General features: G+C 37.8%; 2 protein-coding genes across 3 annotated transcripts in view; both read left to right on the plus strand.

Annotated features, from left to right (window-relative positions):
• Nucleotides 1-1327, plus strand: part of USP33 (ubiquitin specific peptidase 33) — a 52074-nt gene extending 50747 nt beyond the window's left edge. For both annotated transcript variants that reach the window (XM_026497771.3, XM_026497772.3), the window contains exon 24: nt 146-1327. In XM_026497771.3, coding sequence (XP_026353556.1) covers nt 146-303 — 158 coding nt within the window. In that variant the 3' untranslated portion in view covers nt 304-1327. The remainder of the gene's footprint in view (nt 1-145) is intronic.
• Nucleotides 1328-8905: 7578 nt separating this feature from the next.
• Nucleotides 8906-21875, plus strand: part of ZZZ3 (zinc finger ZZ-type containing 3) — a 97305-nt gene continuing 84335 nt past the window's right edge. Inside the window, exon 1 of the mRNA XM_057310546.1 lies at nt 8906-9337. The gene's annotated coding sequence lies outside the window, so the exon portion shown is untranslated. The remainder of the gene's footprint in view (nt 9338-21875) is intronic.

The following is a 21875-nucleotide window of genomic DNA, read 5'->3' on the forward strand; positions in this document are numbered from 1 at the left end:
TATGGGCTGGTAGTCTGGAAATTCATGTGCTGGAAGTTCTCAGTTATCCCTGGAAGATTCATGCTGGGGGGTACAGTATGGAGGTTTTGCAATATGAATATGTAGGTTTGTAAATATTATTCTTTCTATTTGCACTTAATTCTAGGAGCAGATTCTGGTCAGATTTCTGAAGAAACGTGGAATTTTCTACAATCTATATATGGTGGAGGGCCTGAAGTTATCCTACGACCTCCAGTTGTTCATGTTGACCCTGATACACTACAAGCAGAAGAAAAAATTGAAGTAGAAACTCGGTCTTTGTAATTTTGAGGGTATAGAGAGTTCTAATGAGAAATCATTTTCATTTCCTCTCACATACACATGCAAAAACATTCCTAAAAGCATGTTTATTTTCTTGATTTTTAATATTTTATTCCTTCTACTGGGCATTATGGAAGAATGTGTTAAAATGTGTGATATACTACAGGTTGGTATATTTAATGCTAGATAACTTACCATAAAGTCTTTCAGTGTAATATTTTTGAAAGAGAAGGGATAATTGTGATCATTTGGTAATCAGTAGGTTATCTTTGATCTTTATACTACATGCAAATCCATACTATCCTTTGTAGTTTTGTAAATACTTTTCTTTGGAAACTTTTTCATTACCTTAAAACACCGTAACTCTGACCAGTCTTTCAGTTCTCCAAAACCCTAATTTAATTGTATAGTTTTGACATGGCTTCATATAATAAAGGGCCTATTTTAAATTGAGAGTTGTAGTCAGAAAAATGTTAATTTCCTAAAGCTCAGGAAACGTTAGGGTGTCACTTCTTTTGCACTGCAGCATATAAACTAGCATATTAATATTTACAATATGTCTTTTTGAATGTATCAAGGATGTATTTAGTTTGAGTGGAATTTGTGTCAGCAGATATCCGTAACTTATTGCCTCTTATACTGTAAAATGTTAAACTTTAATTCCTATAACCCTGGATAGTATTCATTAATATCAATAAAAAACTTAGAGTTAGTTTTAGGGCACTTTTTATTTTGAGAGCATGAAGTATGGAATGTGTTGATGAGATTGTTGATAAAGCTAAAACCACTTGCAAAATGATTTTTTTAATGAAATGCATAAAGTCTTTTTGGATAATATAGTATGCACCTCTATTTGCTTGATTATGTGATGTCAAAAGTTTAATTATATTCCAAGTACAAAAACAAACTGGATTACCTTGAGGATGTTGAGTAGCATTCACAATGGGTTTGTTTTGGTGTGGGGCAACTGCCACCAGCTAAAACAGTGTTGTTAAAATTAGTTCAATAAAAATGATTTTAAAATGTATGACTTGGATGTTGAATTTACTTGATGGATATTAAGAGTGAGAGGTATAAAGTTTGTCAATATTATAATATCTTCCTGTTATTTCTTAATCAGAGGTATGCAAAATAAGTCATTTGGTATAGTATTTCAAGTTTTGATGTTTAATGAAATGATGAGCTTAATTGGTCATTAAGATGTATTTCAGTTTTTAAAAAATATATCTAGGTTTAAGTTTTCTTCTGCCTCATAATTATAGTATGATCCTCTTCGCGGATTCAATAATGTTATTGATCTATCTCTGAATAACCAGCGTTTATTATAATTTTCGCTTTGGAGATAATCAAAAAAGGTTTGTTTTTAATACTTCTTGCCATTTATTGGACGTTTATGATATTTTAGTCAACCTACTAAAATACTTATATTTAATCCTTAATACAACCTTATGACTTAGGTCAAGTGGCTTGTCCCAAAATCACACAGCAAAGAAATGGCCGATAGGAGACTCCAGCTAGAGTCAGTGTAACCTCATACCTGCGCTCTTATTCACCATTATGTATCTCCCAATGAATTCTTTTGAAACAGATTATAGGGTTAGTCACATTTGTTAGTAGCATTACTATTTTCATAACAAACTTTGGAATATTATATGTGGTTAATTGTATCAGAAAGAGGCAATTTCCCTGTATTTTGAAGCTACTCCTCTAACTCCAAAGTGAGAAGTTTGAATATACTTGTTACCATTTTGATGGATTGAGGGTGAGGCGATTAGTTAAGAAAGTATTTCTTTAGGGGGAAAAAACCAGGCTATTCAAGACTATTTTTTTTTTTTTAAAGATTTTATTTATTTATTTGACAGAGACAGCAGAGAGAGGGAACACAGGCAGGGGGAGTGGGAGAGGAAGAAGCAGGCTCCCAATGGAGGAGCCTGATGTGGGGCTCAATCCCAGAACACCAGGATCACGCCCTGAGCCGAAGGCAGACGCTTAACGACTGCGCCACCCAGGCGCCCCAAGACTATTTTAATAATAACACAACTACTGATAATCACTTGAATTCTTAGCAAATGTTAGGCACTAGTCTAAACATGTTTACAGATTAATATGCCCAAGCACACACAACTGTCAGAATTCAAACCCAGATGTGTCTGATTCCAAAACCTATGCTTCTCTCGTAAGTCACAAATTTCCAATTAGAATATCCAATTACTGTTTCTCAGTAACTACTGTACCAGAAACTTCCCTCTTTAAACTTGTGTGGTGCTGCATTTTATCCATTTTTTCCCTCTGCATATCTGCCTACTTAGAGAGCTCATTCACTCCCTTGCTTTCAGTTATCACTTTTTTTTTTATGTAATCTTTAAACACAGCGTGGGGTGTGAATTCACTACCCTGAGCTCAAAGGTCGCATGCTCCACTGACTTAGCCAGCCAGGCACCCCTCAACTTTTTTCCTTTTTCTTCCTCTTTTTTTTTTTTTTAAAGATTTTATTTACTTGAGAGAAAGAAAGTGAGTGAGAGAGCACAAAGCAGGAGCACACAGGGGAGGAAGAAGCAGGCAGGGAGTCTGATGTCAGGCTGCATCCCAGGACTCTGGGATCATGACCTGAGCTGAAGGCAGACACTTAACCAACTGAGCCACCCAGGCACCCCTGTATTGGTTACTTATGCAGCAGTGATGCTATGTAACAACCACAAAAACTCAGTGGTATACAAAAACATTTAGTTATTTTACAAGTCTGTGGAATTCGGCTAATCAGGCCTTGGCTGATCTCAGCTGGGCTCACTCATCACTTTGCATTCAGTTGGGAATTGGCTAGGCAGGTCTGGGGACCTTGGCTGAGCTCACTCATTTGTGTTGGGCTCTGTTTCTTGTGTTCTTCACCAGGCTAACCCAGGCCTGTTCTTTTGGTCATGGCAGAGGAGCAAGTTGTTTTCAAGGCCTCTGTATGTGTCCTATCTACTAATATCTCGTTGGCCAAACCAAGTTACCCAAGTGAAACCCAGAAATAAGGGAGGTGGGAATAAAATCTACTTTTAATGAGAGGAATTGCAAAGTCACATGTCAAAAGGCGTGGATATAGAAAGAGATGAACAATTAAAGTTATTAATGCAATCAATCTACTGTAGTTAAGTTGCTCATATTTGAATACTGACTATGCCACTTATTAGCTGTATGTATAACCTTGACTAGTTCCCTGACTTTGGTTTCCTCATGTGCAAAATGAGTATCTGCCTTCTTGGGTTGTTGTGAAAGGAAATGCTTTAAAAGATACAAAGTATGTAGTAAATGTATCTCTCTCCTCAGTTTTGGGGGCAGATAATATGCCCTGACAGGTAACATAGTCCTGCAGTGCTTTTTACAATGGCAGAAAGTCCAGGATCCCAGTCCATCCCCCTACATGGCTTTAATTGCTAAGTAGATAATGGCTTTGGTAACTCATGCCTGAAGTGTATACATTTGGCAAAATTATGAAGGCATAATTAGGATAGCAACTATTCAGGTGTAGATTCATCGGATAAGCCCTTTGGGTTTAAAGTCAATTTTCTTTCTGAGCCCTGTGAACTTCTGCCACAGGACCTGTGGACACTGAAGGGTGAGACTGTTCATGAATATAGCAGCAGGTGTAGTTCTCTAACAGCAGTCCCGATGCTACTCAGGTTGAAGGCTATGTTTTGTAGTATAACAAAGCCCTCAAAACTTGTTTAAAGCAAGGATTTATTATTTTTCATGATTCTGTGGGTTGTCTGGAGTCACTCATGAGGTTGCATGGAGCTGGCAGATACGCTATGTTGGAAGGTTCAAAAAGGCTCCTAACGTAACCCGGGCCTTGGTGCTATTGGTTGAGCCACAACATTCGTCTCCATCAAGGTCTCTTTCTCTATAGGATCGTATCCAGGACCTCTGCATGTGGCTTCTCTCTAGGATAGCCTGATCTTCCTTACGGGATGGCAGCGGATTCCAAAAGGGCGAAAGAAAATGCTGTAGGCTTCTAAAAGGTTAGGACTGGAACTGACATAGTGTCATTTTTGCTGTCTTCTGTTGGGAGGGAACTGTGTGAGGGCTTGAATACCAAAAGGCCATTCATTGGGAGACAGCAATACAACATTTGATCAGCCTGATAAAGCAAGGGGAAGGAAGTAGGACGGGGTCACAAAATATTTGGTTGTTCCACTTTTAATAATATAAGGATTGATCTGGGTTCAGATGGTGAGAACTCACTTCTTCCATTGTAAAGTTACTGATCAACTTTTCCACTAATAGTTTTATCTACTGATGAGTACTGCCTGAATCTGTGGTTTCATTACAGGTTGCAAAATGGTGATTTTCTCATTCTAGGATTCCTTTTGAGGGACTTTTTAAAAATCTTCACCCTGTAAACAAATTGAAAAAGAAAGGAAAGTGGTTCAGGATCTGTGATGTAATAAATGTTGAAACCAGTACTAACTTGATGCTCCTGGGGTCAGTTGAGATGCCAGAGATTAGTATCTATGGACTGTATCATGAATGGAGGATCATCTGAAGAATGTTATAGTTCATTCATCATCCTTTTAAATATTTTCAAATCTTTCCCTGTGCTAAATTAGACTGTAAGAGTTTCTTACCTGGACTATGCTGTTTACCTCTTCCACACTTAAAAAATTGCCTTCAGCCTAGGTGAAGAGATGTAATAAAGAGCCCCAGAAAATTAGTTGTTGGATTTACTATAAAGATGCTGTTGAAGATACAGTTCACTATATGAGATAGTCTTGTTTTGAGAAATTGTGGGACAAATTTATCTTTGGTCTTAGTACTGGGAGTAGTACTCCTCCTCTGACCAACTGGTTTGTTATTATCCTACGGATACTGAAACTATCATAACTGATCTTGTTTTTCCTTATTACAGCATCTGCCAGAATTAATGCACGTGTTCAGGACCTTAGAATATGTATTTTTGTGTATTATTCTTCTGTTTTCTTGTTGTCTGACTTCCCACTTTATTTTAAATTCAGTTTTGCCTCTTAATTTGTAAGCCATGTATTTTTAGAAATAAGGTATAATTTTTTAAAAATACGGCAAATATCTTGGTCTTTTGGGTGGTGTACAACATCTCCACTAGACAGTAAGCACCAAAAGGATTTGTCTTGTTCACTGCTTGCTTTGTTTAGTACTGTATCTCCAGCACCTTGTATAGCTCCTAGCATGTGTATTAAAAGAAAAAGTAAAGAAAAACAAATTACATCAGTGGTTTTCTAAGCATGTTCTGAGGTAGTGCCTTAAAGGCCACAGTAAGGGACAAGGGAGATGTTAAGTGGTTGCCAATTCCCAGGTCATTTTATTTGGATTAAGCATTGGATTCTGGCATAAGATTGTGTTTGTAAAAGGAATGCCAGTGCTTCAGTAAATATTGTACAAACCCCTGAATTAGATGATCTTGAAGTCTCTTCCATCTTCAGTATTCTGTGATCCTAGATGAAAATAACAAAGGGCAAATGGGATATATCATAATTAGGGAGTGACCTTAACCAGTGAGCTTGGCAGTGGTTGCTCCTTCTGAGAGCAAGGAAACTCCTTTTCCCTCTCTTAGAGATAACTGAAGATTTGAGGGGCTCCTATCCATTTCTACTTGGCCAGGATCAACACCTAGGCCTATAGTTTTCTCTCCTTTGCTATCTTCTTTACCATCAATGAACTGGTCTTTCCCCCTTACCTCTTTAGTGCTTGTTTCAAAGACCTAGAATCCAGCCACTTGGGGCTACTTGTAGTTCCCCTCTCATATTCCTGTACACTCTCATTCGTGCAGGTCCCTCAGTTGACAATAGTCTTTTTGTCTGCTCTGCAAACTCATGCTATAACTCGAATGCCAACCCTTGTAAAAAGCCTTTCCCAAACCTCCTCTGTTCCCACGATATTTGTATCTCTACATAGAACCTTTGCAGTTCAAATTCGGGCAAATCACATAAACTCTCTAAGCCCATTTTCTCATCAGAAAAATGTGAAGAGAGTCACAGGTTGGGTACTCCAGGAACCAGACACTTAGATGATTAGTGTGCAGATTAATTAGGAAATGCTCTTAGGATCATCATTTGTCAGGTAAGAACTGAGGAGAGGAAGAAGTCAAGCTGCGATCCAGTCTTAATGAGTTGCATCAGCTGATGCAAGTTGTTCTACAGATAGGATGATCCACCAGAATTGTCCCATGTTGAGGTGGGAGGGCTAGTCCTTCCAACAGGGAAGATTTTATTTATTTATTTGGCGGAGACAAAGAACGTGCACACACACAAGCGGGGGAAGCAGGAGGCAGAGGGAGAGGGAGAAGCAGACTCCCCGCTGAGCAGAGAGCCCGTCATGGGGCTCCATTCCAGGACACTGGGATCATGACCTGAACCAAAGGCAGATGCCCAGGCAACCCCCTTCCAACAACCTGATAGATACTGTTAGTGGCCCTACATTGATCAGTCATTTTGGATGTGGCCTCTTTGGGAAAAGGTGTGACACTGAACAACACCAGAAGGGGCTGACAGCTCATGTCTGTCACTCCTGGCTGCTGGTAATAAGTCCTTCATTTCTGAGGGGTATGTGAGAAGTACTTTTTGGTGCCTGACATTAATAGTATCTATCTCAAGATTGTTGATAGATTAAAATAGGATAGCATATTGCCCGCCACATAGGACTCAAGAAGAGATCATTGTTATGGTTATACATAGAACTTGGCTCTGTAAGTATATAGAGCAAGGTGGGGAAACCTTATTTTTGTGACTCTAGTCCTAGAATAGGGCCTGGAACCAGTTAGGTTCAGGAAAGGCTTGTTGATGTGTTAATATAAAAATATATCCCTCACCTTTTGTCTAGAAGCAGATGTTATTTTGAGTTGAACTCGAAACTAAAACAAATACAAAAAGTCAATTCAACCATTTAATAACTTAAAAAAAAAAAGGTAGGTTATCCACTTGCCTGAAAAAAAAAGGTCCAAAGACAAGGAAAACAAGCAATGAAGTAGTACTTGACAAATGCAGGACAGCTCCAGTTAAAATGGCTTCTGGATTTTATATATTTGGAATATAATTTTCTAATTTTAGACAGGGAAGGAGATCTAGCTCAGCTTTTCCACAGCTCATAAATGGTGAGGCTGTCAATGGCACTATGAACCCAAAGGAAGTACTTATCTCTATCAATGTTTATTGGTATCAATCTTTAATTTTCAATCTTTAATTATCAATCTTTAATTTCAATATTTCAATTATCAATCTTTAATTTCCCTGCATGCCCAATATAGTTTGTTGACATTTTATTTTTTTAAAGTTTATTTATTTATATAAGTAATCTATACCTAAGGTGGGGCTCAAACTCACAACCCCAACCAAGATCAGGAGTTGCCTGCTCTTCTGACTGAGCCAGCCACAAGCCCCTGCTAACATGTTTTTAATACAGTTTTATTAAACACTGCTTTGTGCCTGACACAGGTTTGGGGACACAGCAATGAACAAAAGTTACAAAGTCCCTGTCTTTATGGATCTCACGTTCTTGGTGGCAGGAGACCAACAAAGTCTGGAAGTGATAACTGTTAGGAAAAAAGATACGCAGGTGAAGAAAGAAAGTGGTGGTGCGAGTATACTCTTTTGGATACAGTGGTCTGGAAGCTTCAGATGTTGACCTTCGAGAAGGGAGTTGAAGTACGCATTGAACATCAACGAATTAAAGACATCTGAAGAGTTCTAGTCAGAGGCAAAAGCAAGCCGAAAGTCTTGAACTGAACAGAGCCTGCGCGTTGTAGAACAGCCAGAAAGCCAAAGGGGGGAGTTGGGGGTCGTGTGGTTGGAGATGAAGGAGGCGGGGGCATATATAATATCCATATATAGTTGAGACCACACCGCTAAGGGAGCTAGCGTGTACAAATTTTTCAAGAGGCCACAAAGGGCAGGATGGAGCGGACTTCCAACAGCGGGGCTACAGCGACGCCTTTCCTCGACAAATGCTAGGAAGGGCCAAGTTAAACTATTGCAGGGGATGAACTGGGTCCCGCCCTCAGAAGATCGACCCTCTTGCAAAGGCGAGGGCCGACCGCGGGGGCGGACCTCAGCAGCTCCCAGGCCGCCGGCGCTGCACCGGCCGCGGTTACCAGCAGGCGGTGTAGTGAGCGCGCCTGCAGCCGCCGCCGCCCGCCGGTCCCAGCGAGGAGAGAGGAGGGGACCGGAAGGAGCCGCTGGTGCTGCGGGAAGTGGCAGGAGCGGGAGGCGGGGACCCACCTGGAAGCGCCGCGGCGCCGCTGTCGAGCTTCCTGCGGCGGCCACCCGAGCAAGTGCCGTGGCGGGGGCAGAGAACGGCCACGGCGGCGGCGCCCCCCTAAGTGGCCCGCGGCGCCCTGCCGGGCACGAAAGGTGAGCAGTCACTCGGGGCACGTGGTGGGGGCCAGACATGGAGTAGGGAGAATGGAGGAGGAGGAGGGAACCCGGGGCACCATCGGCTTTGGGACCCGGATTTAGAGCCGAGTGCCGGGAGGGGGTGGGTTGGAGGCGGCGGCGGCGTCGGCAGCGACGGCGAAGCCCCCACGTGGGGTGGGGGTGCGCGCGCACGTGTGCGCGGGCGATAGGGGGGCGGGGAGGGCTCTTGGGAGGAAGACAAGAGCGCGCTCGCTTAGTAGCGGCCCACGTGACGGGCAAGCCGAGAATCTGCCTCCACGTGATAGGCTGGGAGGCTGGTTGAGGCAGAGGGATGTTGTGTCTGTGTGGTATAACCGTAGTCACTGGAGGTTTTAGGGTTTTCTACCGCTTTTCTTCTCTACTAGGGGGGATAGATGAGAAATAAAAGGCGGAAAAGACTTTCTGCTATTTCCCTGTTCTACACGTTCTCCAGTCCGTTAATGAAGCACTTTTCAAGTTCCGAAATGCCGATTTCCCTGTACCGCCATGTTGGTTCTAGAGGAAACTCGCGAGATGCTAGTGGGTTTGTATCGCGAGATCTCTCGATTCTCGCGGGACCTTGTTGGCAGAGCAGTTGTCCTGGATGGCGAAGCCTTGGGTTCCGGGGGCCTGGGACCCGCAACTCTTTCTACAAGGCAAGTTGTTAGGGAGGGGCCGGGGGCGAGTGCCTCTTGGTGCCGGGAGACGTGCTAGGTTAGCTTCCTTTAGTCCTGAAGGGACTACATTGACCCCATTGAGGCGACATGGTCCTCCTCCCCACCCCCCTGCGGGCGCTCGGCCACCTGCAGAAGCGTCTGCACCCCTCAGCCCCGGCTCCTTTTACCCCGCGCAGTGATAATTCCACCCCCGTCCCACTCCCTTGGAAGTCCAGAGCCATTCTCGCGCACTCGTGACGATTCCATTGGATACCGTTGCCCTTACTTTGAAACGTTCTTGTCAGTTTTTCCCCTTGTTGCCATTTTCTGAAGAATTCCAGACCTGTTAACCATTCTGTCGCTTGTTTCTACTCCAGTACCTTTCTCCACTGGCCGTTCTCAGACGCTTAAAACTAAGCGCCGTGTATTATTTTTTTCTCTCTGGGCATCATTTACTCCCACTTACTGGTCATTGATAACTTCTCATGACTCTGACAGACTTTGTATTTACAATAACTTTCGGCAGTATTTGGAAGGAGCCCTTGTATCTCTGACAATACTTGATGTCAGAATAAAATCGTTCTTTTAATCTTTTTGTGCGTGACTATTAACTCATAATTATCGATATGATTTTGATTACTATGTTATGAGGTTGCCATCTTTGATGTTCAAGGATGGTTGTTTTGGGTCACATGTTCAAGATAATAGTGGAATGTTTTAAGGCAAAATTTTAGTTAAAACCAAACTTTTCTTCATAAACTTTGGTGTCAAAGTTTGGTTTTTCTTTAAATGAGTTTGACATAAAATTATTTTTTCTCCAACTTTTGATGTCTTATCAGAAATTAATTTACAGTGTATCTTTTTTTTCATTTTCTTGAGCAGTCTTTGGATTTATTTAGTATTTGTAGTGGGAGGTTAATTACAAAGCTAATCAGATAACTAGGTAATCCACTCATTTTTTTTTTAAACTATGGAAGTGTTATTCGCCTTTACACTTATATACATAGAAGTATGTAGAGTAAAACGCTCCCTGTTACACTCTGCCAGGTTGCCTTACTCAGTCTTAAATCTCTGTAACCTTCTTAGCAGTAGCTGTGTATTATTCTATGTATTTCTTTTAACGAAGAGGAGGAAGTGGAGTGTTTTAAGATAAACTATCCCATTAGCAATCAGTAAAAAATTTTCTACTCAGCTAAATTTTTATTTAGTGATATATGCCTATAGTTTTGACAAATATATGCATATTTGCTTTTTAAAAAGAAAATTCTTGGTACCGATTTTTTTGTGATAAGCGTTTTGTGAAAGTATCTTGAGGGGTAGCATTATTTTTGTCCTGGAGATTTAGTATGCTGGTAGCTTTGAACCAAAATAAAATCCATGTAAAATAAGATTTAAAGAAATAAGGATGATATCAATTGAACTTTATATTTTTATGTTTAGTATTTGTGTTATATATTTATCCTTATATTCATGCTTATATTTTGTGATACTTAAATATTTTCTAAATTATAACCCAAGTATGTGTATAGGAGTTTTCCAGAAGTTTTAAAAGTTACCAGCTCAGTTAAATAGTTCTGACTATGCAATTTTGTGAGCTCAACAGGAGAGTGGTAGGTATATCACTAGTAAATACAAACAAGTGTACAACTCAGAAGTTGCTAAGCAGCATTTTGTGGGGGTTTTTTTTTTTTTTTTTGGTTATTTTTTCCCCCAAATCTAGAAGTATTATTTATCAGTCACATGAAAGTGACTTCACTCTTCTTGGGCAGTGTGGTTTTTTATTGTAATTGTTCAAGTAGTAAAGTTGGGGAATGAAAGAGTGTTGAAAGGTCTGATGTGGGAAAGAGGAAAAGGAGATGGGAGTATGTAGTTCGATATTGAGATTGAGTTGGAGAGTTGCACAGAGAAGAGAGGATGGTAGAAGGTTGACAGAGCCATGGTCTAAGACTAGGCAGGTTCATTATGGTTGGAGGGCAATTTGAGTTGACCGGCATTTGGAATCTAACTTCAGGCAATTTTTTCCTCTAAAATTTTTTTGAATTGTTTTCAGTTATCTCAAAAATTGCTTGATATCCTTGTCATAAAAAGTCAGCAACTGAATTTGATATTTAACGGAAACTTTGTGAATTCTTTAGTTAGGTAAAGCTCTTGTTAAGTAACATTTGTTGAGTACAATTTATTATTTTTAGAAGTAGAAAATTGTGAAAACGAGAATGGACTCAAAGGTCACAGTTCTATAATGGTCTTTGCAAAGGTATCTACAGAACTATCTTAAGTAGTTCCCGTGTGCATCTGATCCTTGCGATAATACAGGTTTCTTAGAACTTTGTTTTATAAACTGTTTTTGGTAGTGAATTTTGAGAATTACCAGTCTTTTAGAGGCTGGTACTTATCTGAGGTACTGGGTAGAAATATACTGAGAAAATCTAAGGAGGTAGAAGACATGTATCTTACATGATTTGAGTTCGCTTGAGTAAAACTTAACCAAGAAATTTTATTTTCCCTTTTCTCAATCAACTGTCATAAAAGTGATCTGTGAGAGCCGATGAGCTTCAGTGATCAGAGGAAATTAATAAAAGTGATAATACAGTACTGGTCTGTCCTCACTTGGATTTTTTTCTTAGGGTCTGAAACAATGCTAATTTCCACAGACATATAATTTTGTAAACTATATGGTGTGATACCTGTGTTACATATTAGTTACATCAAGAATATAAATTCTATTTCTCACCTCTTGAACCAGTGTCCAAGAGAGATTACAGGAAATTACTTGACCAGAAATGTCAGTGAAAATATGTTGCAGGTGCTTTTTTAAAAAATCTATCTAATTTCGTATGAAAATTCAGTCTGGATTTCACTGCAAGGAATATTTGCTGGGAAGACTTTTTGATTTTTAAAGTAGTATTTAATATAGATGTGGTATACATTGTGGTACGAATTTCTGTGTTTGATACTCTGATAGCAACTGTAATTATACTTTAAAAATACTGATCAGTGAGTATTTCCCAAAGTCTTAAGTGTGATTTCTAACACCATGGAAGTATAGACTTTGCTATTTTGTTTAAACTTGTCCTTCTCACCTCTTTCTGTTTTTTTCTTTTCAGCTGTTCTTTCTCATTTAGGTAGGTAATTTTTGTCTTGTCAGAGACAAGTGAGTTCAGTAACTTTTCCTGAGGAGACTATCAAACTATTCAGTTATTATTACTATTAGAAACTCCATTGTAAGTTATATTCAGTAATTTAGCCAGCATTTTTTGAGTGTTAGTGATCTCAGCCATTTGAAACAGCAGGAATCGTGAGCCTTCAAAATAACTGTAATCAAGTACCATAAGCCTGTGGTCTTTCTTCAGAAACTCCTAAGTGGAGTAAAGAAGTTTTGCAGCACCAACAGGTTTAGTTATCTGATTTTTTTTTTTAGCCCACAGATGATAATCCACAGGATTGGCCCTTGAAGTTAGGCACACTGACAGCTGAAATGTCATTTTATTTCAAAGGAAAAGGAAGAAAAGCTATCAAAAAATAGATGGAACTATAGAATAGTGTTTTAAGGCCATTGCATAGAGACATACAGTCCTATTACCATTAACTTCTGAGGGAATCACAGTATTGCATAGTACATGATGTGTCCCATGATGGCCTTAATCATAAAAAACTTTTATTCTCTGTATTGTGTTTAAGGAAGTAAGGAATTGGTGTCTTTTTAAAAGATTGTTACGAGTAAGTGTTTTCAAAGCTTCGTTAATTAATGCTTTCAGTTTTCCGGAAAATTGACTCACAGAACTCATCTGCTGATACCAAATAAAAGTGATGCTGTTGTGTATGGCATTTCCTTTGTTTTATTTTATTGCTTTTTTTAAATCTATTTCTTAATTTCTTTATATATTATTTCAAGGGATTATCTCCCAGATAAGGCTCCATTACATTTAATATTTGATATCAGTGATAAGCAGTTATCTAAAGACTAGCACCTTTATTAATAAAGGAATTTTCTAAGCAAATAATTAGAATTAGTCAATGACCAGTTCGTATAATTCAGTTCTATAGTTTTGAACCCTGATACTGAGTCTCCGTCCTTAGCACTGAAGAGTGTCCTGAGGTGAGAAATGTTTCATTTTGTAGTGGGTTTTCTTTTTTGCTTTGTTGCCTTTTCAGTCTCTTTTTAATATGTTAATTTAACAGTTTTTCTCTCTTCATTGTTAGAGTAATGGTAGATAGTATTTGATATAAGTATAAACTGTGTTGTGTGTGTGTTTTAATGACTTTAATGGCTGACTTGAGAATTTTAAGTCTGAGGAATTAATATAAGCATATTAACATTTTGATATACTTCTTACATTATTTAAAAAATACATCTTTTATATATTTGCAAATAAAACATTTAATACCATGTTCTGCTTTCTAACCTAATGTTAGGTAACATTTTTCCATTCTCACAATGAGTCTTCATAACCATAATTTTAAATGGTTGTATGATGTCTTATGTGTAGATGTATCATTACCCTATTCTAATTTTTTGCATATATAAATAACTGTGAAGAACATTTGTATATAAGATAATTTCCTGTATATAGTACTATCTTCTCGTATATTGCCAACACCAGAAGTGATTTTTAGGTTTATTTTTAAGAGCTTGTAAAACATATCTGTCACACTATTTACTGAAAGGATCAATTTATGTTCATGTTGAAGTGGCTGTTGCTCTATATCTCTATATTAAGTATTATTTATAAAAACTTCATGGGGTATAAGTCATACCACTTTTTTCTTAGATTACTACTGAGGTGAAACATAATGATTAAAAGATGTATTTTGTTTGTGAATTTAGATAAACAGAATTTTGAAATTAATGTAATCAAATCTTTCGACCTAATTTTGTTCTACTTTTGAACTTCTGGAATTCCTCCTCTGGAAGTGTAATAAATAAACAATACTGATTTAATACTGTCTCTTTTAGTTTTTCTAAATTAGATTTAAATAAATTTAACTGTTTACCTCATCTGGTATTGGTGTGAAGTGAGAATATAAATGTTTTCCTCCAAATTGGTAATTGTCTCAATTCTGTTAAGTAATCCTTTATTTTCTCATTGCTTTGTGTTTCATTTTTACATTTTAAATCTTTTTTATTTTATTTACTTTTATCCCAAACTTAAAAAAATATTAGTATTGTTTTCTAGATGATTCTTAAGCACATCTACTATCATTTGACCTGGTATCTTTTTATTGTGATATTTGTTTTTCTATTGATTTTTAGGAGCACTTTACAAATTGAGGATAATAAAGCTCATTCTGTACAAAACAGTGTTTTATAATTCCTTTTCTTGTCAGCCAAAATTTGAAATTCTTTTCCCATACCACAGAATTCAGTAGGATTAAGCGAAGCAATTTTTTTTTTTTTTTAAGATTTTAGTTTTAAGCAATCTCCACAGCCCATGTGGGGCTCGAACTCACGGCCCCCAAGATCAAGAGTCGCATGCTCTATAGACTGAACCAGCCAGGTGCCCCTCTTCTTTCTTGAATGGACAAAATATGAAACTACGTAAGAGTATAGCATTAGAGACTACAAAGAGAAAAACTATTTTGGTAGATTTTTGTGGAATTAGAAATAAACTGTTAAGATCAACAGTTCAGGATGGGTGATTAGGTGTTTCCTTTATTAAATAGTAATATGTAGTTTGACATCATATGCCTCTATTTAATGAAGAAGTGCTAATTGGCAGTTTTAGGGCTTCAGTTAAAGAATCTCAATACCTTTCTTCTTCAGCTGTTAAGAACAGCTGTGTGGCACATGTACTGACATTTAATAATGAATAATATAAGAAATTCCAGGTGAGCATTAGTGAGACCATCCATGCCAAGGAGAGCAGTTTCAGTATCTAAAGTTTTTATTGTTTATGAAGGTGGTTTTTTTCCTTTACAAAATAATTATTCAAGATATTAAAATAATTTCTGAAAATAGATATTTTTACTTATTTACATTTTAAAACCGAAGGCTCCAAAGCTATTACTTTATTAAATAATGACTAACATTTTCTGTTGTTTACAGATTGATATGATTACATTAATGCTAGGAAGAAAAACCAGATTAACTTTGTGAGTGTGAAATCATAATAAATACTTGAAAATAAATATTTGAAAATTGTGTCCTGTGCTTGGGGATCACATGAAGAGAATTTCAGGTGAAGAACTTGATGGGGTGGAATTTCTTTCTACCTTGGATTGGGACGAGATTTAAAAGGATTGGAACATTATTTATACCTTTTATTACTACCAGAATTCTGTTTACTTTGTAAGGGATAAGTTGATTTTGCAAAATGGCACTGAAGTGGTCCAGGAAGTAACAATTGCTAATTGTATTCTGGCAGTTATTTATACCTTTCTTACTAGATTTTTTCTTTTTTTTTAAATTGGTTAGAAGCTTAAGGAATAAATACATCCTGTAGTTCTTATACACGTCCCTATTAGAAAGCAGATTTATTGTGTTTCATAAATAAGGTGAAATAATGCTTTTTTTAGCTTAACAGTATTATAGAGGGAGGTGCTGAGATTTTTTTTCTCCGGAGAAAGGTGTGTGTGTTTGTGAGATTTATCTACTTATAGCCTTCGAGGAACTTTGTAATACTTCTGTATGTTAACTGTACTCACACCGAACCTGTAATTCTTAATCTGAACTGTCTCCACTAAATAGAAATTTTTAATGTGTGTTTTTGCAGTAATGTTTAATTTTCTGACGGAGAAATGTCCTTTATTTGTTTCCTGCTTTTAAAAAAATGTGAGTATGATTACAGCATAATACAGAAAGTTCTCGTAAGTTTACAGTTCAGTGAATTTTCACAATGTAAACATACCTGTGTAATTATTACTAAGAAGCAGAACATTAGGAAAATCTCAAACTGTCGTGTGTCCTATTGTGGTCATTAACACTACCCCCATCCCATGGGAAGACACTATTTTGATGTCTAGTACCATAGAATAATTTTGTCCATTTTTGAACTTTAATTTTGTTTATCAACATTGCATTTTTATCCTGCTTTAGAAGTCCTAGAACTCAGTGTAGTTTATACCTGGAGATCTCAGCAGTTTGACTTAGACATTTTTTCCATTGCATTCATGATTTCAAGAACTCTTAGAAGGGGACATCAGAGAAAAGCCTTACTTGATTGTGTGGTAGACCCTTTCTGTGTTTTGGTGTTCTCTGGGCAAACAGGATACTTTTAATTTCTGTCATTGATTGGCCTACAACAGTACTTCAGCCGCCCCCCACCCCCAACTTAATAATTTTGTTTTGTACACTTTGGTACAGCATTCCTGACCAGCTAATGGCTTCTTGGACTTTTATCCTATGACTTGGCAGCTTTCTTTTCATTCTTTGAATTCCTTTCAAGCAGTGATTCCTATTCGAATTTTTATGACAGACACCCTGTGGTATCCTTTGTTATTTAAAAGAATATAGTGAGAGTCCTTCCCCCCAAGAAAAAAGTTCCTGTTTGTTTAAGCCATTTTACTCTTAAGGTATTTATTTTATATTTATGAACAGTGTAACATTGTGATGTGCACATTATAAAATCAAATTATGGGCTATGAAAAAACTGAGAATCAGCTAAAAGCTTTACCTAGTTTATATCCCCTTTCAGGATGGCTTCAAATGTAAGTGCAACTTTCTTACAGAAATTCTTGCTTTCTATTTTCTATTCTACCCCTCCTATTTCACTTAAAAATTTTTTTTGAAAAGATTTTATTTATTTGATAGCGTACGTGCACAAGCAAGGGGGAGCAGAAGGCAGGGAGAGGGAGAAACACAGCAGGCTCCCTCTTGTGCAAGGAGCCCAATGCAGGGCTCAGTCCCACGCCCCTGCTCCCAGGTCCCTGAGCTCGGCCTGAGCCGAAGGCAGATGCTTAACCAATTGAGCCACGCAGGCGCCCCTCACTTTTTTAATTTTAAAAAAGGCATAATGAAAGATTTATTACTGTGTTCCTTCACATAATTTTTCTTTCATATAAGTCACACGGTTAGCCTGGCAGATACACTTAATTTTCTTTATGAACTAATTTTGTTTACCATCAGTCAGTATTAGGTAGGGCCAGAATATTATAAATGGCCTGTGACTGTTGAAATTAGATATTTTGTTCAAGAATAATTTAAGAGTAACATGCACCTCCATTTTGAACTCAAGTGATCTATTTGCTGAGTTTTTTTTTTTTTTTTTTGAAGATTTTATTTATTTATTTGAGAGAGAGCACAAGCTGGGGAGGGAGGGGCGGGAAGATGCAGACTCCCCACTGATCAGGGAGCCCTATGCAGGGCTCCATCCCAGGACCCTGGGATCATGACTTGAGCCTAAGGCAAACGCTTAACCGACTGAGCCACCCAGGCACCCCTATTTGCTGAATTTTTATAGAAATTAAATGTTATACAAAGTTTTAGCCTAATTTCTAAAGTTTGCTTTTTGCCCTGAGATTTTAAATGTCTGACTTTAGGGCAACATCATGATACAGGAGAACATTATCTCATGAAGAATGAAGGAGAGAGTAACTGACTTTTTTAACTGTTACAGAGTTACCACTATAAATTTGAATAAATGCTGTATTGGAGAATGAGTCAGGATGTTTTCCGGTTGACCTAAGCCACATATATAGGTAGATCCTTTTCTTCCTGTAGTTAGCAAAGCGTCACCAAGGAGTTCTGATTCGTTTGTAACTTTAACACGGTGGTTCTCAGACTTCAGCAAGCAAACCTGTGAGGTTTGTTGGTTTGTTTTTTTAAATAATGGATGGTTGGGCCCTACCCCTAGAGTTTCAAATTTAGCAGGTTAGGGGACCACACTTTGAGAATCAGTACTATGGTATAGTCAGAGTATACCTCTAAGCAACAAACACACATCCCACAAGTGTTTCCAATGTACATCCTAGCTGAGAATCTTTGAGCAGTAGTTCTTAAAATGGGAATAGGATAGTATCACTTGGAAGCTTGTTACAGATGCATTTTCTCCCAAACTCTGGGGTAGAACCCAGAAATCTGTTTTAAACTAGCCCTTTAGGTGATTCTGATGTGTGGTAAGTTTTAAGAACTTTTCTTGTGTCCTTTCTGGACACTTGAACTTGTTAGAAATGCAAATTTCAGGCCTCACCCAGATATTCCAAAATAACAGAGCCTCATTTTAATGAGATTCCCAGACATTTACAAAGTATGTTGAAGATTGTGTAGGGTTGCTCTAAATGATTATAAAAGTAAGGGTGTCTGGCTGGCTCTGTTGGTGGAGCATGCGACTCTCGATCTTGGGGTCATGGGTTCAAGCCCCACGTTGGGGGTAGAGTTTAGCTTAAAAAGTTATAAAAGAGAACTGGGTGGCTGGGTTAAGTGTCCAACCTTGATTTTAGCTCAGGTCTTGATCTCAGGTTCCTGGGTTGTGAATTCTGGCCCCACATTGGGCTCCACAAGGGGCCCACTTAAAAAAAATACATCTCGGGGCACCTGGCTGGCTCAGTTGTATATCTCAGGGTGAGTTCAAGGCCCATTTTGGACATAGGGCTTACTTAAAAAAAAAAAAAAAAAAGTAATATAAGTTAAAGAGTTACTCAACATTTTCTGTGTGCTAGATACATGTAAATACTGGTTTCACTATTATTTAGGTTATTTAGTCTTCTCAACAACCTGGTAAGGATGGTTCCTGTTATCCTCAATGCACAATGAGCAGTTTGAAGCAGAGAGGTTATATGTCTTATTGACTGTCACAGGGTGCTGAGTGCAGGGATATGAACCTAAGCATTCAAATTCTGCTTTTGGAGTGAGGAGTTATAGGACCATTTATGTGGATTTTTATTTTGCTTCCCTGTTCCAGCACCACAGTGTATATTGTATTCTAATGAATTTTTTGTTTTCACATTTTACAGTGACATTTGGATTTTCTTCTTGGTCTTGTATTCAAGGACTGTTTCTGCTAAAATATTGTGTGTTTTAGATACAAAAACAGAACTGGAAGTAGATGTGATTTGAATACTTTAAAATACAAATCTCTGGAGTTTATTCATCAATGTGTTATTTATCCAAATTGTTCCCTTATACGTTTTGTTCTTAAATGTAATTTCAGTAAGGCAGCTCTTCCTGGTTAGTGTTTCAGATGAAATTTTGCACAGTGGTAAGTGTCCTACAAGGACCGTATTTATGAAAGCAAACCACAATGTAGTTCAGTACCTAGAGGCCCCATTGTGTTAAAATTAAACTTCTGGGTTCAATTTCAAGTAAGACATGAAGATTTGCAGAATAGATCTAAATGCTGGTGTTAATTTCAAGGTAGTATAAGAATGGAACATTTGGTCACCTTATCAATTAGAGGGTTTTTTTGGAGGGAGGATTTCTGAGTCATATTCTTATAATGTACAATTCAGTGATTTTTAGTAAATTTACGTAAGTTTGTAATGAACTCCATAGTCCAGTTTTAGAACATTTTCATCAATCCAAAGATCTCTTTTGCCTATTTTAAGTCATTCTCACCTTCAGCCTATTATAGATTAAAAAAAAATCAGCTGGTATATTTTAGCAGCCCTTCATTATAGTATCGAACTACAGCATAGTAGTAAAAACCTACTTATAAAACCTTAATGCATAAACCTTTTTTTACTTATTTTAAGAACCCGAAAAAAAAATAACTATATTAGGTCAGTAATTCTAACTGAATAGATTAAAGCTCGCTTAAGACACCTTTCCCAGATAAAATGACTTGTGTACTTGTTTTCTTTTCCTATAATACTTTTCTCATATATTTGCGTGGCTTGCTCTCTTCTCAGATTTAAATGTCACCTGGTGTAGAGAGCTTTTTTTTTCAGAGGGAGTTTCCAAGACATAACATTTACATAGACCTGCGTGGAAGGTGCTCACTGATGTTACCTTCATTATGCCATCTAAGATAGCACGCCCTTCTTATACTTTCCCTGGTTTTATTTTTCTTCATAGTAATTATCATAACTGATAGTGTCTCATTAAAATATAAGATCCATGAAGATTGAAATTATGTTCACTGATTTAGTTCTCAGATTCTGGAGCAATGCCTTGTTCATGTCTGAATCTGGCATGATGCCTTGTTCCTGGTGGATGCTCAGTGGACTGTTGAATGAATGAATTTATACTATAAAATACTTGGAATAATGTTGGGCAGTAGGAAAATGCTCTTTGAAAAAAATGTTCTTTGAATTTTATGTTAGTACTACTGCTGCTTAATTATATTTATGCATTTAATATACTGGATTTTATGTTTTAGCACTTCATATGCCTTATGGAGTAATATAAAATTTCAACAAGCAGGACTTTCTCAAATACTTAAATCTTTTTAAAGTTAATAAATAAAACTTGTAAATATAGTGAGTCACAATTTCTCTTAAACATTCCAGTTATTGCTTATCACTCACACCTTTAAATTTGAAGTAAGTTACTGTTTTATTTATTTAATTTTATAAAGATTTATTTGTTTATTTTAGAGAGAGGGAGAACAAGAGTGTGTGCGAGTTGGGGGAGGGGCAGAGGAAGAGAGAATCTCAAGCAGACTGCACGCCAAGTGCGGAACCCAGTGCGTGGGGCTCAATCTCAAAACCCCAAGATCATGACCTGAGCCAAAAATTGAGTCAGAGGCTTAATTGACTGAGCCACCCAGGCGCCCTAGTCAGTTAGTATTTCAAATTTAGAATCATAAGGCTGTCAGATTCTTTAGGGTTAAAATTCTCTTAAACATTACAAGACTGTCAAAAAAATACGTAGGATAGTTTTTAAATCTAACAGACATATTAATATCGTGGGTTTGACATAATTTCAATATTTAGTTCTAGTTCATCTTGGAGGTTGGATAGACACTTAAGGAAACAGTTTTGTTGTCTCGAGCAAGTCGAAATTGCTGTGACACAGTTTGTGACTACAGATCAGTTACCATCTCTTGATAGGCTGAATATCAGCCCTACATTGGCCTACGGAGATGCCTTTATCCAGGTGTTTTTTCTTTTTTCTTTTCTTTTCTTTCTTTTTTTTTTTTTTTTTTTTTTTTTTAGATTTTATTTATTTATTTGACAGACAGCAAGAGAGGGAACACAAGCAGGGGGAGTGGGAGAGGAAGAAGCAGGCTCCCAGTGGAGGAGCCCGATGCAGGGCTCTATTCCAGAATGCTGGGATCAAGCCCTGAGCCGAAGGCAGAAGCTTAGTGACTGAGCCACCCAGGCGCCCCCCGGTGTTTTTTCTTAAGCCACAGGGGGCACATTGAACCTTTAACACTTGTCCCTATGATAACTATGAAACTCCAAGACAGTGCCCTTTTGACTTCTTCTGAATTCAAGTCTAAGGTCTTTTGTAAATTTTTTGTGACGGCTTTTTAACTCCATTGCCTGAACAAGTTCTGTAAACCCCACCCAAGTTGCCTCAGCCCTTGATTAGATTCCAAGAACCTTTTGTACCTATCTGGCTAATGCTGCATAGGTTTTAGATCATCTAAGTGACACAAAGGAATTGAGAAATGTTGATAGCTTTTGTTAATTTGTGGTGACTCTAAGTATGCCACAGACT

The sequence above is a fragment of the Ursus arctos genome, unplaced genomic scaffold, assembly GCF_023065955.2.
Source record: "Ursus arctos isolate Adak ecotype North America unplaced genomic scaffold, UrsArc2.0 scaffold_12, whole genome shotgun sequence".
Taxonomy (NCBI): Eukaryota; Metazoa; Chordata; class Mammalia; order Carnivora; family Ursidae; genus Ursus; species Ursus arctos.